This window comes from Arachis ipaensis, chromosome B5 (genome assembly GCF_059453495.1).
Source record: "Arachis ipaensis isolate K30076 ecotype BB chromosome B5, ASM5945349v1, whole genome shotgun sequence".
Classification (NCBI taxonomy): Eukaryota; Viridiplantae; Streptophyta; class Magnoliopsida; order Fabales; family Fabaceae; genus Arachis; species Arachis ipaensis.
The window spans coordinates 151,975,927-151,997,495 of record NC_142440.1 but is presented as its reverse complement, the minus strand read 5'-3'; the positions used below and the strand labels follow the sequence as shown (position 1 = coordinate 151,997,495).

At 32.2% G+C, this 21,569-nt stretch overlaps 3 protein-coding genes across 5 annotated transcripts; all 3 read right to left on the bottom strand.

Moving 5' to 3' along the window:
- Positions 1-60: 60 nt before the first annotated feature.
- LOC107644519 (Protein kinase superfamily protein) lies at positions 61-12,206 on the bottom strand. 3 transcript variants are annotated; one of them, XM_016348388.3, is made up of 21 exons: positions 11,844-12,206; positions 6,899-7,462; positions 6,040-6,294; positions 5,611-5,735; positions 5,463-5,507; positions 5,219-5,300; positions 5,055-5,123; positions 4,799-4,969; positions 4,655-4,720; positions 4,382-4,450; positions 4,137-4,283; positions 3,886-3,959; positions 2,794-2,997; positions 2,254-2,345; positions 2,019-2,095; positions 1,652-1,777; positions 1,515-1,557; positions 1,390-1,430; positions 860-921; positions 722-773; positions 61-394 (listed from the first exon to the last, which is right to left on the bottom strand). In XM_016348388.3, exons 2-21 carry the CDS (start codon positions 7,064-7,066, stop codon positions 350-352), a joined length of 2,013 nt encoding a protein of 670 aa, XP_016203874.1. In that variant the 5' UTR covers positions 7,067-7,462; positions 11,844-12,206; the 3' UTR covers positions 61-349. The 3 variants fall into 3 exon arrangements, with proteins under 3 accessions (XP_016203874.1, XP_088344454.1, XP_088344453.1); XM_088488328.1 differs by lacking the exon at positions 11,844-12,206 and having other exon boundaries at positions 6,899-7,101; positions 7,327-7,464; XM_088488327.1 differs by lacking the exon at positions 11,844-12,206 and having other exon boundaries at positions 6,899-7,101; positions 7,304-7,441.
- Positions 12,207-19,466: 7,260 nt separating this feature from the next.
- Positions 19,467-20,159, bottom strand: LOC148566240 (uncharacterized). The gene has a single exon (XM_088487467.1). The coding sequence runs from the start codon at positions 20,157-20,159 to the stop codon at positions 19,467-19,469; it is 693 nt and encodes a 230-aa protein (XP_088343593.1).
- A 30-nt stretch (positions 20,160-20,189) lies between these two features.
- LOC107641351 (uncharacterized) lies at positions 20,190-21,176 on the bottom strand. Its single transcript, XM_016344846.1, has one exon. The coding sequence runs from the start codon at positions 21,174-21,176 to the stop codon at positions 20,190-20,192; it is 987 nt and encodes a 328-aa protein (XP_016200332.1).
- Between the last annotated feature and the right edge of the window lie 393 nt (positions 21,177-21,569).

Here is a 21,569-nt window from a genome sequence, read left to right as displayed (position 1 = left end):
TACTTGAATTCTTAAGGGTATGTTTTGGTGGGTAGAGAGGGTGGGGGGAATGAGGCAGACAAATGGTAAGGGGGTATTAAATTTAATAATAATAATAATAATAATAATAATAATAATCTCAATATCTAAAGTCAATAAATTACATTTTATAAAGAGACTCAAGGATAGCATCTCAAAAATTGGTGTCTGCCTTAAACACAAAGTTAACACTGGTATACAGCAAGATACAAACTGAGATGTGCCATCATCCCTCAGGTGTGTTTGCAAAACATCATCATCATCCAATTCCAATGTTATCACTGGACGCCAGACATTTCTCAGTTATAAGCTTTCTTTCTTGTATTGGTCTTCACTTTTCAACTTTGTTGGCCATTGAGCTCAACTGTTTCTCTAACTGCAAACCAAAGCACAAGGCCACATACCATAAATGAATGATAGTTCAAGGGGAATTCCAAATGATGAAATCAGCATTCAAAATGGTATATCTAGACTCTACTTTCATGAAGGAACACAGTTAATGCATTCAAAATGAATATATAAAAGAAAAAAGCACAAATAAGAATATGAAAAGATTAATTCTTTTTGGATAGGATCCAAGCACTTGTTCAGAGTAGCTTATTTTGTATCCAGGTCAACTTATAATCAAAGCCTTCCTTATGGGGTTTTCAATTTTTCTTTTCTTTTTTTAAATAATTAATTAAAGCAAGACATTCTGACATACCTGAAGGTTTTTCATCTTTTGTCTCTGCAATTCCTCAACAAGGGTGCCAAGACTGACATAAGAGTTGAAAAATGAAAATAAGATATATGCTAAATTTAGGTTGATCAACAAACCGAAACTTGGTTAAATTCATTATACCTCTGTTGGAGTTGAACAACCTGAAAATACAGCTCTCGCTCCCTATTTGTCACCGGTGGTGCCTGCAAGTTGCGCAAATGTAAGGCCATTAAGCAACACTCATGTAATGAGTATTCATGTGAGCTGTCTAAGAGAAACAGTTGAGTTGTCTATCTATAACCTTAAGGCCACAGGTTCAAACCTTAAAATCAGCCACTAATGCATTTATCAGGTTAGGCTACCTACATTACACTCTTTGGGTGCGGTCCTATCCCGGACCCTGCTAACCGTGGGATGCCTATGTACTGAGCTACCCTTTATATAATGAGTATTCTTAACACCCCCATCCAGGGACAGTTTCTGTCCTTAAGATTTGGCTTAAATTTTGATTTTGTTCCCTAAGTTGTTCTAATCAGTGTTTATAAATATCAAATTCCTTCAATGTTTTCCCATTGCTTATAGATTTCTGATACAGCTGCAAAAACCTAGTCCTGAGCATGTCATTGGAACTTTTAAGAGCTATTAATATTACGCAAAGGGTGGTGATGTACCTGCAAAGAATCAACTGCCTCCGCTGATTCTGCATTCTTGCCTACAACAAATAAAAGCAGCATGAATAACCAGAGTTGGCAGTTTTAAGGAACAAAATTCACACACAAAAAAGATGAGCCCTTACCATAAGATTGCTCTGCATACTTTATTAGTTTAATAAGTTCTTCCTGTCAAATTTCATTGGAAAGTAAAATATCCGCCTTAGAATTGTCAATTAAAAAAAAATAAATAAGAAACTAAGAATTGCAACCCGAAGCATACCCTCTGCAAACTGTTCTGTTGCAATATGCACTGCAATGATGGAAGAATAGCAGCAGCCACGGAGTTCTGATTTGGCGGACTAGCAGGAGCTCCACTAACTGGGACACAAACGCAGTTTGCCTGACCCTGAATAAGTAGAAGATACAAAAACATAATAAATTCAATCCCCAATATCATTATCACCGATGGGAGCAAACATAATCGCATAGATCCAACCATAGGTCATCATATCATCTCAAGGAAACAGAAAAAGCTACAAATTTTAACAAATAGCATAGCCTAACCATAGATCGGGCATAAGAATGTACACCTTGATGCATTTAAAAGAGACGGACCTAAAAAAAACAAAATAGCATGCTACACATACCATTGGACTGAGATCTGCTGATGTGACCTTAAAGCGCCCCTTACGCTGAACAACAGCTCCTTCTGATGTGTCATCAACTGCTTATAGATAAAGCATTGAAGTATGTAAGAACAATTTCTCAGCGAGTTTATATTGGAATGAAACAAGTAAACATCTAATTACTGACAAGAAAATGAAAATGATGAAAATGTTCAGATTTCAGAATGCCAATCACATTAACGAGAAAAATACACACCCAAAGGAAGGTTGGTATTATCCCTCTTCTGCCGATATAACAATGGACCGCTATGATTCCGCTCAGAAGAATACCTTGTTTGTAGATAATCCCTTTAAAAATTCACAAAACATATCAGAATACACACCAATAGTAGATCAACAAGAAAATCTACGAAGAAATTATCCCATTCTAAGAATCACATCATAAAACAAATCAATTATTCAACAGAGAATTTTCAAAATTTCTCAATAACCATGCTTCAATTTATAACATAAAGCTAGCAAATGAAGCACAATCTTTTAATGATGGTTTCCAAAAAATAAATAAATAAATAAAATAAAAATGACATACAAAAGAAATGTCACAAGCACAGCATTGCATGCAAGTAACCAATTTTAGACGTAATTTTTTCAGCCAGCAAAAACCCTTATAACAGAATTTGATTTCCAAGAGTGTATATATGCATAAATGCTGCACTAATTGTAAGAAGTCTAAAAGACAGGAAAGAAAAATGAAGTACTGTTGTGAGGGTGGGGAGAAGAAAAAATAAAAAAATACCTGTCACCATCGAAAACCTTTTTGGAAGAAGGATAATTATCAGGCAGCAAAGAACCACTCAAAAACTTTTTTTGTTGAGCTATAGCATTTTGCGGTAATGAACCACTTGGCCCAGAAGATTCATTGTTACTTCTTCCATAATCAGTATCCAAATCTCTTGGACTGGTATTATTGACATCTTCCTCACCGACATCAAAGCAACCTCTGCATAGATTGCATATCAAGATAAAACAATCTAATGGAAAATCATATACTAAACTAGCAAATGATTTTAGAAAATATAAGGAAAAAAATTTAAGTATTTGCACAAAAAAAATCAATTGCCAATTCAAATGAAAACATCATTTAGTCACATTAAGAATTTGTCTTAAATTCTTCATGGATAACAATTACTACTAACAATTACAACATAATTTGTAAATCATGTTTACATTCAAACCCCTGAGTCTAAGCATGGAAAAGGGGAAATAAAATGTACAGCATATTATAATTCCATATCTGAATGAAGAATGTATCTAAAATGAAATTTATATAAAATTTGAAAGAAAAAGTATGCACATTATTTTTATGTACACAGATTTAATAAAGTATTGATATCAAGCTATTGGATGAGATGTTTTCATGGCATGTTATCAAAACTTCTATAACCAAGTGGTCTAGAGTGAAATCTCCATTTGCCGCACTATTCTACATAAATGTTAAATTTCAGAATAAAATAGGCTAGACATATACATATTACATGCTTCAAACCTAATAGATATAATAAAACATTCACATGCCTCTACCTAACAACTTAAACTTTTAGAAAAAGTGGTTTATGACAAAACCTAAAGACGCTCATGTGTTGTGTTAGGAGAGTAAAATCTAAACCATTTGTATTTTTACCTAAATTATGGGAAAGATCGTAAATAACAACAGTAACTAATAAAGATGAAAAAAATGTGGCGGGAGATAAAACTGCCCAGCTTGAAACATAACATTCCATATAACTGGAAAGAGATGGCACAACATTACTTAAAAAAATAATACCAACACACAAAAAGATATAAATAAATAAACACAGAAGAACATAAATGGAAGAAATAGCCATACTTAAGTGCTTGAAGAGGTTTACTAGGAAATGAAGGAAGTGAACTCTCCAAATCCTGAAGATTGTTAAAGCCATCCTGAGAATAAGATGCACCCCGGATGATAAAATACATTTGTAGATAATAATAATAATAATAATAATAATAATAATAATTAGTAAATAAATAATAGAAAGGTTAAGAGATCAAAAAGAACATAAACTGAAGTGAAGATTTCAAGAAATAAATAAAGAATTTTTTGGGGAATATCAGTACCTCTTTGTCCAGTGTGGGTGCAACATCTGAATGATTAGCTGATACAGAAGATAGACCATCTGCTGGGACCCTTTCGTCATCAGATCTATCCTTTTGCTTCTTGTCTATATCTGGGTCTTCTGCATTTGGCACTCCATCATCTTGAATCTGTATGCAAAGGACAAAGAAAATAATGACCAGTAATGCACAACTTTTCCACCTAGCTAAAGTAAATAAAGGAGAAAAAGTGGGAAGGTACTACTTACGAGAGCAGCTTGACTTTTTAAATCCTCCAGGTTAAAATTCCAGGCACTAATTCCTCGAATATATTCTTTCTGTAAACAGAACAATTAAAAATCACATATAATGTATTCTTAAATCATCGAGGACTAGTAATGAAATACAGATACAAAATTGATACAGGCATCCAGTAAACATGTACTTAACATTAAATAATGACACAGCAGTCATGAAAATCACCACCTTGCATAGACTATAACCAAAACGATTGTATACTTCAGAATTTAACATGAACCAACCTGAGACAATTGCTCCTTATCTTCATAAAGAGCCTTGTTCTGAACCAGTAAATCTGCCTCTTTTGCCTGGAACACGAGGTCAGAGTAATGATAGCAGAAGTGATTTATAAACATAATACAATAATTTGAAAATAAGAAGCAAACCTTCAACATTCTAAAGCGGTCTCCCAAAGGAGCAAGGCCATCTAAAATTGTGCGAGCAAGATATTCAACAGGGCGTGCATGTTTGAAGAAGTGGTGCTTTAAAAGCTTATCTGAACTTGGACGTTTCTTAGGGTCTTTCACTAAGCAGGTGGCAACCAACTCTTTGAAAGACTGAGTAGGGAGGAGGAACAATTAATATATGAATAACCTTCACAAGTGACAGACACAACAAAATTTTTGTTAAAACGCCACAAACCTTTGAAAATCTCTTATCTCTTTCATAATCAAGACCGGGAGGGGCATTTTGCAAAGTCATAAGCAAAACCTACATCCAGAAAAATAAGGTAAATATTCAACTAAGTTCATGGACTAAAGCAGAGAAGTGGTACTAACAAGTAAATTTTAAGATAAGTAAATTACTTTCATTGGTGGATATTTGGAAAATGGGGCATGACCATGAGCAAGTTCAAGTGCTGTTATGCCAAATGACCATATATCTGCTCTGTTAATAGATACCAAAATATAAGAGAAAATAAAAAGAACTCATCAAATATTGCAAGAGCAGATTAAGAATAAAAATTCCTAAGTTCATTAAAAACAAGAAATATTTATTTAAATGGAAAAAAGAAGCCCAATAGGGATAGGTAGAAGGGAAGACACTCACTTAAAATCATATCCATGTAATTGCTGCATAACCTCAGGAGCCATCCTGATGAAAATAAACACAATTCACAGCTTCAGCGATCATATTCACATGACTAGCCAGATTTAATATGAAACTACAATAAAGGATTATAGCAACTAAATGGTACCAGCAGGGTGTTCCAACAAAAGTATTTCTTGATCGTTGCCTATCTCCAGTATCAAACATACATGCTGACACTCCAAAGTCAGCTAGTTTGACTGCACCATTAGAATCAATCAAAATATTCCCAGCCTGCATAGTTAAGTATGTTTAAAAGAAAGGGGAAAGAAGCAAAGAAAGAAAATAAGACATATGTAGGCTTGTACAGAAAATGGAGAGAGAATTCATGCAAACAAAAGGAATGAATTGGTAGATTCAAATAGGCTTTACAAGCACCAAAGAAACAGGTGCAAGTTCTGCAAAAACTCAGACTCAATCACACATTTCACCTAGGATTTTGACTACGATCCTAACTCTCAGATTCCGAATTCATATCAAATGGTTGCATGTTTCAAAAATGGAAAGAATGGATGTTTGTCAAGATGCAGCCCAATACCTTAACATCTCTGTGTATGTGACCATGGTCATGAAGATAGACTAGTGCTTTGAGAACTTCACGAAGTAAAGTAGCAATAACAGGCTCTTCAAAACCCTCAGGAAAGGCAGATTTCATTATATGAAGGCAAGAACCCCCAGCCATGTATGGCATCACAACCCAAAGATTGTGCCCAGCAGTAAAAGAGCAATGTGCTCGTAAAAGATTCGGATGGTCAATCAAGCTCATGGTCTGTACCTCTCTCCGGATTCCATCCTGCATAATTTGCATAGATATCATTGAGAATGTATTCAATCTGACAGCTATGGAATACACACTTGCAAGTACCAGCAAACAATCTAGTATCTAATAATTGAACTAATAAAGGAAATTATCCTTGTATTATTAATATCAAAAAATTTCTATCCTTGTATTAAAGCAAATGACACCACACGTAACGACATTTTAATTCAATAAGTTTAACAACTAATCGGACTGGAAATGCATAGTTTATCACCAGGCATTGTAATGATGACTGGAATCTCTTTTTTTTTTTCTATTTCTACAAGTCACATTGAACCAAAAGATGCATTAAAAAATTATATAAAAAGATAAATATAGTAAAATCTGAAAACAACATAGCAACGCTTTATACATAGATTAAATGGAATAGTGGGATTGTAAGGAGCCACACAAATAACCTAATTCAATGGCAGCTTAGCAAGCCAAGCAATGCGCATTTACTACAAACAAATTTTTGTCGCACAGAAAATAGAAATACTCAATGGTATGACGAATAACCAAATATGCAATAAAATTTGTCACACATAAATCTGAAAACCAAAAAATTTCAAATTTCATAAGAATCTAGCTTACATACCAAATCATTGTTGCACTTCTCGAGATCAAGAACCTTGATGGCAACTATCTCATTGAGTGGAATGCAGAGCGCCCTGTATACTGAGGCACTAACACCTTCACCAACTTCTTCATATAACTTGTAATCTTTGGCATTGAGAGGAAATCGTTTTTCTGATATATGCTCCATTTTCTCTTCTTATATCATAACATCAAAATGTACCACTGACCAAAAATAGATACATAATGAAGAGGTGAAACCAATGTTATAATACTTTCAGGTTGGTAGCACTTTTCCTTTGAACAAATCGAAGGATAAAATGCATCTGAAGATGCACTTTTTTATTTTTCCTACCCAAAATTTCTTTTCAGCTTCAATGATATATTTAGCATGGCAATGTTCTCATTCAAAACTAATTAATATTACCGAACTCAAATATCTGAGCATACTCATTTGCTAGTCGACCAGCTTTGTGAGACAAATTGAATAGGCATGTGTCACACAACTAAACTAGCATGAGACAAGAACTGCACATAACTTATTAGTAGTATGGTAGCTGAACTGCATCAAGTTAATCTCCAATATCTGCAGCATAGATGGCAAAAAGTCAAAAACAGACCTACTAGTCATTGATACTGAACAGAATTACAAGAGAATATTATTTGAGAGAGGCAGAGATACATGCACATATACAAAACTAATGTTCTGTAAAATAGAGCGCATGAGCTCTTTTTGTTATGAACTAAGAAGTACTATATATTTGAAAGTTATATGCATTCAGCGGAGAGTTTCTTGTAGGACACCATATACCAAAAGTAGAGGATATATGTTTCTTCATTTTGTCATATAATTAGAACAAATGGAAGTTGACAGCCAGCATATGCAGCTCTAAAGCTGAAAGAACTTACGAAGAGAAGCATTCCTTCCTTTTTGGACTATCTAATTATCTTATTCTCATTTTTCACACAATTCTGAACTATGTGGCCTGTAGCTAGGACTAACTTACCATAACGTATACCAAATCCACAATCTAACTCAATTTATGCCATTATTCCTTTCCTTTGTTTTTTGCTCTGTTTTTCGCCTGAATGATATTCTTCTTCTATCAAAAAAGGAAATACTTCACTTTAAAAAAGTTATATCACCCGACTTAGTTTAAAACTAAGCACCATAGAGGATATAAATTCATACTTTAGACTGTGAAAGCAACTTATCAACAATACCAATACCCCTATAGTTCCATCCTTTGACCAACCGTCAACACAAAAATCCCCAATAGAAGTATAAACTATCATCTGTATATTCCAAAACCTATAAAAATACAGCCCATTGAACATGGTTGATTTTCCTATTTTATGTTTTCCTTGTCAGCACAAAAAAAGTACTCGTATCAGAAAACGAGTTTGGTAAGTAACTCATTACTCCATTCCCCCTATAAAATGAAAACTGCCTTCGTACAAATATACTACCCTCTTTTTTCCCCAAAAGTGATGCAACATAGAGGATAAACACATTTTAGACTGTAGAAGCGAGTTGTCAACATTCAACAATAACAACAACAAACAAAAATGGATGAATGACACCATTGCGCCATATCATGGATGTTGTCAACAATACCCATAAATAGAGCTTCCATATTGTCATCCATCCAGGAGCATCAAAACAAATATCCAAAGAGGTTATAAACTATTATCTATATATTGCAAACCCTAAGGACATGCTTTACTTCCTACTTTGTGCTTTCCTTGTCAGGATAATAATGTCATTGAATCAGAAAATGAGTTTGGTAAGTAATTCACTACATAGTTTGCTGAAAACTTGACTCTTTTATAAATAAGCAAATAAATGTAATAAATACGTTCCGCACTTCAAGAAACACAGATACGATTAAATTTTTTCCTTCTTCCATCAAACATTCATACAAACTACTTTGGTTGCTCCTAACTGTGCAGAGGTATCTTGAAGAGAAAAATTGTATGTGAAGAATTTAATTTGTGTTATATTCTATGTGCATGAAATTGAACTGTTGGTTGAACTAGTTGTGTACTGATACAAATGAACACGCAAGGAAAGAAAAGAAATTTCAACATTTAAAAACCCTAACACATTCTGTAATGGTTTTAAGAGACAAACAAAATTAACTGTAGAAAATTATAGAAATGGAAAGTTGAAAACGGTTTCTAAACCAAAGGCAAACAGTTTTCGATCAGGTATAATTCTTCCTTCTTTACTAATTTGATTCACAATCAGAAGTCCGGGATAACAACACACTGAAGTTGATGTATATATAGAAAAATTCCTAAAACTTGAATGTCATTTACCCCCCAAAAATAACGAAGATGAGATTCTACATAATTTAAAAAGCTAAGCTGGCACAGAAACAACATTTGAATAGGTAGTCCATGCAAATTTATCTCTCATGAGCCTCCCATATGTTCAAGCCCTCGGTGTTCTTGGAGGTGGATTATGGATCTCATGTCCACTTTTGGGAGAACCATGGTCTAGGAGATTTGCACTTAGATATGCCTTTCTACGTCTTCATTATCTTTCTCCCTTATATAATTGAGTTATCCAAAAACAAAAAACAAGGGAAAAAAAAAAAAAAAGAAAAACCCTACATTTTGAGATTCTCTTTTTCATAAAATTTCAAACATAAGCTTAATGGGAGAGGAAATTTTCTGCATTCAGGTTTCTATTTGGCCTCCTTGACTCTATTTATTGGTCTTCTAACCCACATAAAAGAGAAGTGACCCTTCTACTCTTCTGAGGTATGATCATGAAATCATTGTCTACTCCTTGCAGTTGAATAGATCTACTTGATCTTTGATAAACCCCTCAAGAAATTCAAAACCTCCACTAAGATCAAGTCCTTATATTAGGACTATTGGTGCATACTATGTGTGTTGTATATGTGCGTTGTTTCGGAGCTTGCGGAAAACCAGTTCCGATATTACTCTCACATTGGTCTCCAAACATTCTTCCAAGGAATTATTCCTCAATTATTCCTTGGAACAGTGGATGTGACCCATGTCGTTGGACTAGTTTTCCATGACTACCTTTCATGGCTCTGGAAGAAGTAAAGAGGGCCAGGCACTTTCTGTTTGAAGAATAACTCCCGAATTATGAGTTCCAATGGATTTATGGATGCACTTGTTTCAACTTATTTTAACAAAAACTTTGACCAAAAATCAACTACAACATATTTGTATAAATTTATAACAAAATTTTCAAAAATCGCAGTGTTCTGCTTTTTTGAAAAAGCCAAACAGAATAGCTTGAGTAAAATCAGTTGTCAACATTGTTCAATTATATCAAGGACAAGTCAGGAATTTTAGCTTCTATTTGGTGTAAAGCACCTAACCACCTTAAGGGGCTTCCCCAACTGAGTGGTGGACAACTTTTCTCGATTGATCTTTCCTCTTTTTATATTGCTTCGTCACCTAGGCATTTCTTTTTCCCCATGATTGAGAAGATATTCTAAGATTCATTAAATCTCCTTAGCATACAGTAAGCAAAGCAAAATAACCTAGTTGTCCATTCATGACTCTTTGGCAACAAAACAAAGTAGTTACTAAACATTCCAATACAATAGTTCCTAAACTATTCTACTTCAAACAACAAGAATAATGTCTAAACTCAGCTCATTTATGCTTAAATCGCTTGTGGCCAACTCATTCAGAGTCTTCTGAGGTCTCCCTCTATCCTAGCCGGTGAACTTTTTCCCATCTGTTTCACCATCCTAACCGGATGCTCTTCTAGACTTTCCCCAACATGACCAAACAACCTAGATTGAGATTTCATCATCTTTTCAATAATAGGTGTTATTCCGAATTCCTAAATTACATCTCCAATTGCCAAATAAAAACTCCACCTAAGTCAAAGATGTCATAGGCAATTCCCAACTTATAATATGAGAACCCAAAAAGCCTTTCCATTTCCCAATGAAATATATGAAATCCAAATATAAGTATAGATTTCTTGGATAATTTTTAGTGCTGCAATGGATTTACGTGATGCATCTCAAATTCAAATACCAAGTCCACACCAAGCCACTAATCCCTAAACTCCAGGCCCCACCCATCGAAAGCAAATTGCATCACAGCATAGGCAGCATAATTCTTCTTCCTAGTATATAATCATGTTTAGCCCCCAATCCTAGAGAAAGATAACTCTTTTGAATCCCCAAAATCTACAAGAGATTTTATGACAAGAATAACCTTCACTTAATATCTGCAGGGAACAAGCAGACCTTTAGCAGGACTCCCGCTCCCCCCCCCCCCAAAAAAAAACAAAAAAACCACCAACCCACACACACACAAAAAACAAAGAGCCTCTTTAATTGCTTTTTCACTGTTAACTTGACAAGGTTTTTATTGTAACCAATAAAATGTAATAAATTGTACCACAAAAAATTCATTAAAAAAATATTCTAAACTCAATCCACCAAATTGTTCAGGAAATGGTAATTGTAGATATGGATGCAAGTTAGATTCAGAATTCAATTATATGTAATCTACGAACCAAATAAATTGAAGTTTGCCAAAGATCCCCCCCAACAAAATTCGCATGACTTAATTTTTCAAAAAAATTCCATTTCACTCTGCTTTTTAACTGCGTCAGTTCATCTCTTTGCTTCAGCATAAAAAATCTACATTCACATATTCCATTACAAAAATAAATAATTAAAAAAAAACAGAAAATTGGCCACCAGATGATCAATAAGTTCATTTGATCAACAAAAAAAAAAACAACAAAGTCAATGAATTTTCAAAGCAACAACACTCCAATCAGCAGCTAAAATAAATATACATATAAAAAATTAATTTTTAACCATTTTTCAAGCCGTTAAATGATCCAAAAATGAAATGGGCAACACGTGAATTCGATAAAGTTGATCACAGAAAAGTGTAAACTGAATCGAAAAGTAGCTGAAAAAATCGCAAGCTAAGACAATAGAAGAACGAACCTAGGGTTTGTAGCGAAGAAGGTGGAATTTTTTTTCAGTGGAGTTGAAGAACGAGTGAATCTGAAACGACTGAGTCAGATAAAAGCAGCCACGAAAGATATATAGATACTCAGAAACGAAGGCGGTGCCCTTTGCGTAGGAGAAGGGTCGAATTGCAGTTCGTCAAGTATGGTTTTTCCTGATTTTGCTCCTCAAATCAAATTCCTTTCCTTCGGAAAGAAAAAAAAACTCTCTCTCTCTCTCTCTCTCTGAGGCTGAGCTTGTGTTTCTGTGCCAAACAGTTCATTCAACCTTGATTGAATCTGTCACGGTTTTTTTTTTTTTTTCCTCTCTCAATTATAATACATACAAGTATTTATATATAACAAAATATTTTATAAAATAAAGACTTAATTACTCTCTGTTTGTTAGTCATTATTATTTTTTCAACAACAATTTAATATGGTCTTTTCAAACTATTAAGGTAAGGATCCAATTTTTAGTAAGTCATGATCATATTAAAAGCCAAATGTTACCAATTTGTTATAAAGTTCATTCCGATGAGTTGTCATGTTCGTGTATTAGACACATTTTAAATACTATACTCATCCGATAGTTATCTAACACACATATCTGCTATGTCCAACTATGTCTTAATAAAAAATAAAAAAAATTCTTTGGACATGTTTGGACACACATAAATAGCATCATGTATTAACGTGTTTAATCTTATTCTTAAAATAAATTTAGACATAATATATTTTATTATTTATTAAAACAAAAAATTATTTTAAATATTTTATATAATTAAAATAAGATATTAAAAATAATTAAAAAAATTAATTTATGTTTTAATATCATTACGATTTATCTAAAAAATGCTTTATATTTTCTATACATGCGTGTCTCTATGTGTTATAAGATTTTAAAATTTAAATGTCGACGCGTCTCGTATCTGTGTGTGCATCATAACTAATTTGCTTCTGATAAATTATAACTATTAATTAATATACGACCCTGAATTCACGTTAAAACATAAACATATTATTGCAATAAATTTTTTCTAAAATGTTTTACTAAAAATATCAGCTATACATAATAAATTATAAAGTTATAGTAAAAATAGCAATAACTATTCAAATGTAATATAACTTGATCCAGATTTAAATTCTTTTAACATATCATGCTATTTCTAATTCTGAGACATAACTCACTTCAGTGTATTTTATATTAAACATAATACAAAAATTTAATTCAATCTCAAACTTTTAGTCTCTATCTTTTAATCTTAATCTCTCAGTTTCAGTCTCCATTTTAAATGCAACCTAAACATACACATATTCCAAGTCTAAGATGTGGCAAAAAGGTAATATCATTTTTTCAGCAGGCATCTCTATTAACTTCGTCTATAAAAACAGTAAAAGAGAGGGAGTAAGAACTTACGGTTTCTAGCAGGATGCTAACGAGAGAAATGAATCGTTTATCAGACCTAGAGCAAAACTTTAGCATAGGCATAATCATATGTATTATCTTTTTTTACCTAAGTTATACGATTTTAACTTTCATTCAATTCGTGACCATCTTAATGTCTGACCAGTTATTTCAATCATAAATCCTCTTTTCTTTGACTCTTATAGCCTTTTATAATTCCTTAAATTTTTTTCTTTATGTTTAATATTTTGTATTAACCTTTTAACTAGTAAATAATAGAAAAAATGGTAGATCAACCACAGACATAAATACAAATAATTCATTCAATACAATCAATAGAAAATCAAATACAACACATCATATAAATTATGCTGCAAACAAGTATGATGCATATCTGTCCTATACAGGTCATAAATTTATATGTCGATTTACACCCCACAACCCGACATTACCTAAAAATTTGTCCTAGATATAGTTTTTCAATTGCATCAGTTCGTGTATACGTGTCGATATAGTTAATACCATTAGTACGTGATTTATCGTCACAAAGCTTGAGCATAATATACATACAATGGCCAGTACATAGACGTCCTCGAGATCAATCATCAATAGTACGTGGATTTTCTCAAATTTGATAATCAAACTGTACGTGAGTTTTTCCGATTTCGATTATCAACCGTACATGGGTATTTTCCAAATTCAATCATTAACAGTATTGAGCAAGTGGGACGAAACTCTCGTCCTTGCCAAGTGAATACTTAATTATTTAGTTTTCAATTCTCAATCATTCATTTATTCATCGGTTCAGTAAACTAATCTCAATAATCATATCACAATCTTTTTATCATATATCATTATAATAAAATATTATTATTTATTTTTTCTGTATATTCAAAATCAACTCATCAAACGAAATTTAACCGTGTCATTTGAATTTTGCAAATTTTTAATGCAAGAGGTTCGAAAAATCCATTATTAAAAATTTGGGTTATTATAATTACCGGGTATGGTTGGTTTAATGTTTGGAATATGAAAAGCACAGTTCAAGTTTTGAGAATGTTTTAATTTTTTATTCGATTACTTTTTTTTTTTGTGAACTATTAAGTTTTAGTTTTTGCGTTCACTTAAAGTGTGTTTGGTTAAATGTTTGAATCTAAGAAATTACGTTCGATTTTTTTGAATGCCTCAATTTTTAGTTTGATTATGTTTTTTTCTCTAAACATAAATTTGATTTTATATCAAAAACTCTTGTTCACTAAAAATAACAAATTGTAACTTTTGCATTCAATTGTTACGTCTAGAAAAATAATTAAAAAAATATTTGGTTTAATTATTGCTGTTGGTCTTAGTTTCATTAAATTTGTAATTAGATTTTTATAATTTTTTCCTTTTAATTGAGTTCCTATATTGTTTTAAATTTTATAATTAAATCTTTTATAATATAAAAAATTATTAGAGTTAACTAAATATTTATCCACAAATAGAAGGCATTCACAATTAAGAACATAATTAGATTTTTTACAACATATTTTTTGGGATAGATATTCGTTAATTTTAACGTTTTTGACAAAAAATGACTTAATTACAAAATTAAAAATAATATAAAAAACTAATTAAAAAAATATAAGGATTTAATTACAAATTCAATATTATTGTAGGAATCCATAGAATAATTAAATTAATTTATTTTTTTATCAATTTTATTTTTCATTCTCATTTATAATAAGGACACCAGAAAATTCTTGTATTGATTTGGTTTATGACTATATTTTACAAGCAAATATTTTTTTAGGTAATTATTATGGTGTCTAAAAATGTTGCCTAACTTATTAAAAAAATTTAAAAATCAATTATTTTAAAAGTATAAAAATAATAATTTTAAATATTTAAAATTTACCGAAAAAATAAGTTAGATAAAAATTAAATACTAAATTATAAAAAATATAGAATTTACCTTTTTTATACTAATATTTTTAATACTTTTTCTAAGTTTTATTTTTTATTAATTAATTTTTTTTGTTCATACAATAGATTAATTTGTGAATCTAAACTTTATTTAAAATTTTTTATTAGTCAATAAATTACTGTATATATAATATAAAATTTAAATTTTTAACACTTATTTAAATGGAGAAATAAATTAGCCATTTAATCAACCTAAATTAATTAAGTCTAAAGTAGATATTATTATTCTTACTTTTAAGATTCAAATACTTGCCTTTTATTATATTTTTAAATGAATATATTAAACAATTACGTAAGAATGTTATTACTGAGAGTAGTAATATCTACAAATTAAAAAAAATAATTAACAAAATTAATATTATTCCTATATATTATTTATTCCAAATAATAATTGAAAATTTTTTTGGTAGAATTGACATTGGCTACGCCATTAGAGTCAAGGTCAAACCATGAGATATTTGAATATTTTAATTTTATTCATTTTTTTTTCAAATTTTACTTCAATTGTATTATTCGGTCAAAATTTCTTAAAATCAAGATTTTTTTTTAAAATTTTGTCCTTATTTTATTCGTTCTTTCTTTTTTTACAAAATTCTCATTCTCTTTTGTCTTTATTTCATATTTCTATATTTTCTTATTTACCTTCAGTAAACATTCATATCAATAATGAAAATCGAATTAGTAAAGTCAGAACAAACGTATATACATTGTTACATCTTTTAATTATCTTTTCGTTTTTTTTTTCATAATGAAAAGAAAAAATTTTCATTATATAAGTAATTTTGAAAATAACATACAATAAAAAAAAGCATCATCAATTAAAGAGTAATAATTTTTCCTTCCTATTTAACATTTATGTATCTTCCTAGTACAACTCTACAATGTAAAATATAAGGTTCTCCTTTAAGAAGTATATATGTCAATCCTAATTTAATAAAAAAGAAATTTCGTAAATGCACTTTGAATAAAATCTCTCAAATGCGAAAAATATTATTAATTTGAAAGTCTCAATAGCTATTTTAAAATTTTATAAAATACGAGAACACGTATATATATAAAATATAAAATATTTTTTAAATAAATTGTAATGATATTTAAATATTTTATTAATATTAAAATATAAATTAAATTTTTATTATTTTTATTATTTTATTTTAATTATATAAATATTTAAAATATTTTTTATTTTAATAAATAATAATTTATACTATATTTTAAATTTATTTTAAAAATATATATTAAAAATAAAATTAGATACACTAATATATAATGATATTTAAGTGTATTAAAATATGTTCGAATTTTTTTTTTATTAAGACACAATAAAATACAATAGACAGACATATTATAAATGTTAATAAATATCATGTCCAAAATGTATTTACTCTACAAATACCACAACTCAATGAAGATCCGAGATTCATAATTATCAAATATATCACGTAATCCTCTCTCTACTATTAATGAGGAAACAAATATCACCTTAAATGTAGTCAAACTTGCTCCGCTAGCTATTAAATGACATTTCTTTTAAGGGTAATTAAATTGAATTTGTATTCTCTAAATTTTGAATTTTACTTTACACAGTAAAATATAATCTATTATTATTTATTTTATAAGTAGGACTAAAAAAAATATAAAAAAAAAATATTTAATGATGGTGAAAATTTTTATTTTATTTTCTAAAATGAAAATCTAAAATTTAGATGATCCAAATTCAATTAAATTTAGGATTTAGTTAATGAATAATACTACATATTTTAAATTTTTTTATTAATTAAATTTAACTAAGTTGATTTAACATAACAAAAATACGAGATAATACTTAATTTGGTCCATGAACTTACACGCGAGTCTCAATTTAGTTCTTGAAGTTTCAATTGCCTCTATTTAGTCCCCAAACTTTGTGAACATAACTCATGTTAGTCCTTGAAACAATTTTCAGCGTACAAACATTAACAGAACACTGTCGTGACAGCCGGATGTCACACTAAACTTTATAAAATGATGTCGTTTTGGTTTTGGCACTCAAATAACCTAAAAACAACATCCTAAATGGTGTTTATTAAAATTTTACCTAACAAAATAAGTAATACGATGCCGTTTTTGAGCTATTTAAATGTCAAAACCAAAACTGCATCATTTTACAAGTTTTAACGTGACATGTGATAGTCTACAACAACGCTCTATTAACGTTTTTATATTAAAAATGGTCTCAGGGACTAATATGAGGCACGTTTATAAACTTCGGGGACTAAATAGAGGCAATTGAAACCTTAAGGACTAAATTAAGACTCACGTGTATGTTCAGGGATCAAATTGAGTATTATCTCCAAAAATACGTTATGACTAATATTATTCTAAATCTTATTATTTAATTTGATTGAATTTGGTTCATAAAAAAATCTAGATGCGTAGTATTACTTTTAGTTATGATAATCATTAGTGAAAAATTTTAAATGTTTTTATTTAATGAATGCAAAACAAATGTATTAAAAACTTAAATTTTTTATATTTTTAATAAGAATCTTTTTAATTTATAAAGAATTAAGTACAACTTTTGTCCCGGGTTTGAAAATTTTTGTTGTTTTCGGTCTTTTTTTGTCTACAAAATAGTCTCCGGCCTTGATTCTGGATTAGTTTAGCTGGATTTTGATTTTTTTTAGTGGATTTTAGGAAATGGTTAACTGTATACATGATTCATTGTTGTTGTTATTCGTCTGCTTTTGGTTGTTGTTGTTCTGCTTCAGCTTGTGGTTCTGCTTCTATTTTTGGTTGATTTTGAGGAAAAAAGAGAAAAGATATTTTCATCCGAAAGACGATTTTAAAATTAAGTCAAACCTTTGAGACCATTTTGTAGACAAAAACAGGCCGAGGACGAAAAAAATTTTCAACCCCTACTTTAAGGAACAAAATTGTATTTAACCCATTTATAATTTTAATATGTACTCTTAGGGCATAAAATAGATAAATCCTTAAATTTATTCTTTTAACTAATATTTTTTGAAATAGATATTGTGCTTGTTTGAGTGTCATTAAGTTGATAATTTTTTTAACGTGTTTGATAAATTTCTAGTAGTAAAAATAAAAGCAGTAGAAAAATAAAAAATATTTTTTTCATAAAAAAAAAGATATTTTACACATAACAAATAAACAAAAAGTACTTTCGTATTGTTGTACTCAAACATAATTGATAAATAAAAAAAAATTTTGTATGAAATATCCAAATATAAAATTATTTTTACTTTTCTAAGAAATCTTTTAAAAAAAATAACTCAAAAAAATATTTTTGTAAATACTCACTCAAATAAGTCCATTGTCATTCTACTTTTAGTAATACCATTCATTTTTCTATAAAATTTATACATTATATAATAAAAAAAATTAATATATGAAGTGGCATTATCAAAAATAAGAGTAAAATTATTATGTCTCTTTTTTTTTCAAACACAAAAAATAATATTTTTTGTATGATAAAATATAGATACGTACGCGTAATTGACATAATTTGTGAAGTACTGGAGTATTAACATGGATACTAATATAAGATATGACATATTGATATAATTCGTGAAATATAGATATACTAATTTCAATTTTGTTAGGACACATAATACACATTGACAAGATATACAAAAAATAAATTTTTTTATATAATTTATAATGATATCTTGATATTTTGGACAATTTACGTAAATAAAATGAATGAGTAAAATCTTTACGCAAATATAACATTGGCAATTTTCAGACACAAATGCAATAAACGCAACTATATATAATCCACTACACCCTGTAATAGAACTCAATTGCACGTAATCCGCTACAGGGTATCGCGGATTACGTTGAGGGCTGAGTTACTCATAAACCGCTGCACCCTGTAGCGGTTTATGACCAAATGGCGCTACACTCATAATCTGCTACACCCTCTAGCGGATTATGAACAATGTGGATTGATAGGAAGATGCCTATACATACCAGTCTTACAGTAACAACTCGTGATGCAAAATATACGAAGTTATACAAATACAGTGTCCATAAATAATAAGCCATAGAAATATAATAGGCACGAGGCATTAACAGTAACACGGATTAAATTTCTACATTAAGCATAAGTCATAAGTCATACAAATAGGTCGGAACCAAGATTAACACAAACACACGAAAGGAACTAACACTAACACCCGAAAGCGTAAATTGCTACAGGAAAATATAAAATTCAAAAAAGTAGAAGCACACAGACTAGAAGTCCTACGAACTACCGGCAACAGTGGAGCCTCTCTGGGGGCAAGACCTACGCGTGTGCCCAGGCTGTCTGCATAGCCCGCACCGCTTCGGTCGGTTAAGGTCGGCCTCATCCATGTTGTTCCGGATTCTGGTAGACCTCGGTCGGCCATCATGACAATGCCTCAAGCTGGGGTCCGGAATAACAGTCGGACCGTCATAAGGTGGCCAAAGTCCCTTCGGTATTGGCGGCACGAAACCCATCTGGTACACCCTGAACACCTTCTGCATGGTGTAGACCTCGTCGACATAGATAGACCAGTCAAGCCGTGACTGGGCACAACATGCAATCGCATGGCAACATGGGTAATGGAGAACTTGAAAGTATCCACAGTCGCATGTACGGTGCTGGAGGAAAACTCGGTACGTCCCAAGTGAAAAGCTCCCGGTGGACGTCGTCTCGGCAATGGTGTACTCAGACTGGTGTCTATCGAACAGGGTGATAGTGAAACATTTGGAGTCTTTCAAGTTGCGCTCCATTGCCTTCATAAAAGACTGGCAGAACTTGGCACCGCTGGCCAATTGAGCCTCTGCCGTCTGACCACAAATCACGAACAACTCCGCTAGCCGACCATATGTGGACTTGACTAGGGCGGTAACCGGAAGATTCCGTGTACCCTTAAGAACAGAATTAACACACTCAGATATATTGGTCGTCATGTGACCGAACCGTCTGCCACCATCCTGGTGCTAAGTCCACTTATCGTATTCTATTCTATTCGCCCAATCACACATTGCCGGATTCTCAGTCCACATTATATCAAACCAATAGTGAAACTCTGCCTCAGTCTTCGCATAAGCAGCGTTCACAAGCAAACGCTTTGCATCCGTGCCCTTGAAACTAAGTGCGAATTTAGCTGCAACATGCCGAATACAAAATGCTCGGTACGCATGCGGGGGTAACCACCCACTGTTCGGGTTCTCTAGTGCAGCCTTGATGCCATTGTGCCTATCTGAAATTACCAGTATCCCCTGTTGTGGAGTCACATGTTGCCGCAGGTTGGTCAGGAAGAAAGACCAAGACTCGGCATTTTCCCCCTCCACGAGACTGAAAGTAATAGGCAAGATGTTGGAGTTCCCATCTTGAGCGATGGCCAGGAGCAAAGTCCCTCCATACTTGCCATACAGATGAGTACCGTCTATGCTTACCAATGGCTTGCAATGTTGGAAAGCTTCAACACAAGGAGGAAACGTCCAGAAAAGACGATGAAAGTACACGGTTGAGTCATCCACGTCATCACCGACGCGAACCGGAGATGTCTTCAACAACGTAACCGTCTCCTCCATGGTGGACTGCACGCCAAGGATCCAACGAGGTAGCTCGGCGTAGAACTCTTCCCAGTCCCCGTATATCTGTGCTACCGCCTTCTGTTTTGCCAACCACGTCTTCCTGTAACTTGGCTTGAACCCGTACGTTCCTTCGGTAGCTTCTTGCAACACCTTTATCGATACCGCCGCATTGGCTCGAACCAGAGAAAAGATCTTCGCACAGATCACGTGATAATCTAGTTGTCGGTGGTCGCTGGATATCGATATAGCCAAGCATGTGTGTGGTCCGTTGTACCGCCGAACCTCCCAGGTTCCCTTCTGTGCTCGAAGGCTGATGCGAATCATCCATGTGCAACCCTTCCCAAACTCCTTGCATCTCCCATGGTACTTAAGATTATCTGGCTCCATCACTCTATACTCAATACCGCGCTGAATGTTGTAATCCTTTACAGTAAGCACAGCTTCCTCCTTACTATGGAAAGATTGGCCAACTTGAAATTCAGTTACAGAATTTTCCTCGTGCAAGCCTCGACCCCAAAGGTTGGTGCTGAATCCGTCGGTTGGCTGATGGCTCCCAGATCCAGGGTAGAATAATGTGCAGGTTGCTCATGTGTGCCGGCACTTGACGGCGGTTGACATGTTGCTGGGTTTGTGGAAATTTCATTATCGCTGTCCCCTCCAATGTCAGCAGGCTCTTCATCGGAATCATCCTCTTGCATAGCATTTTCCACCCAATCCGGTTCCCCCTCATGTCCTACATCTAGAGATGGATGAGTTGAGGTGAATGCCCCAACTGGACCG

Coding starts and splice junctions, on each gene's coding strand:
- LOC107644519 (XM_016348388.3), bottom strand. CDS start 7,066: ATGGAGCATATATCAGAAAAACGATTTCCTCTCAATGCCAAAGATTAC. Junction 1,778..2,018: donor CAGCAGATCTCAGTCCAATG/GTATGTGTAGCA, acceptor CTACTTATTCAG/GGTCAGGCAAACTGCGTTTG. Junction 1,431..1,514: donor GTATGCAGAGCAATCTTATG/GTAAGGGCTCAT, acceptor TATTTGTTGTAG/GCAAGAATGCAGAATCAGCG.
- LOC148566240 (XM_088487467.1), bottom strand. CDS start 20,159: ATGACGACCAATATATCTGAGTGTGTTAATTCTGTTCTTAAGGGTACA.
- LOC107641351 (XM_016344846.1), bottom strand. CDS start 21,176: ATGGAGCCAGATAATCTTAAGTACCATGGGAGATGCAAGGAGTTTGGG.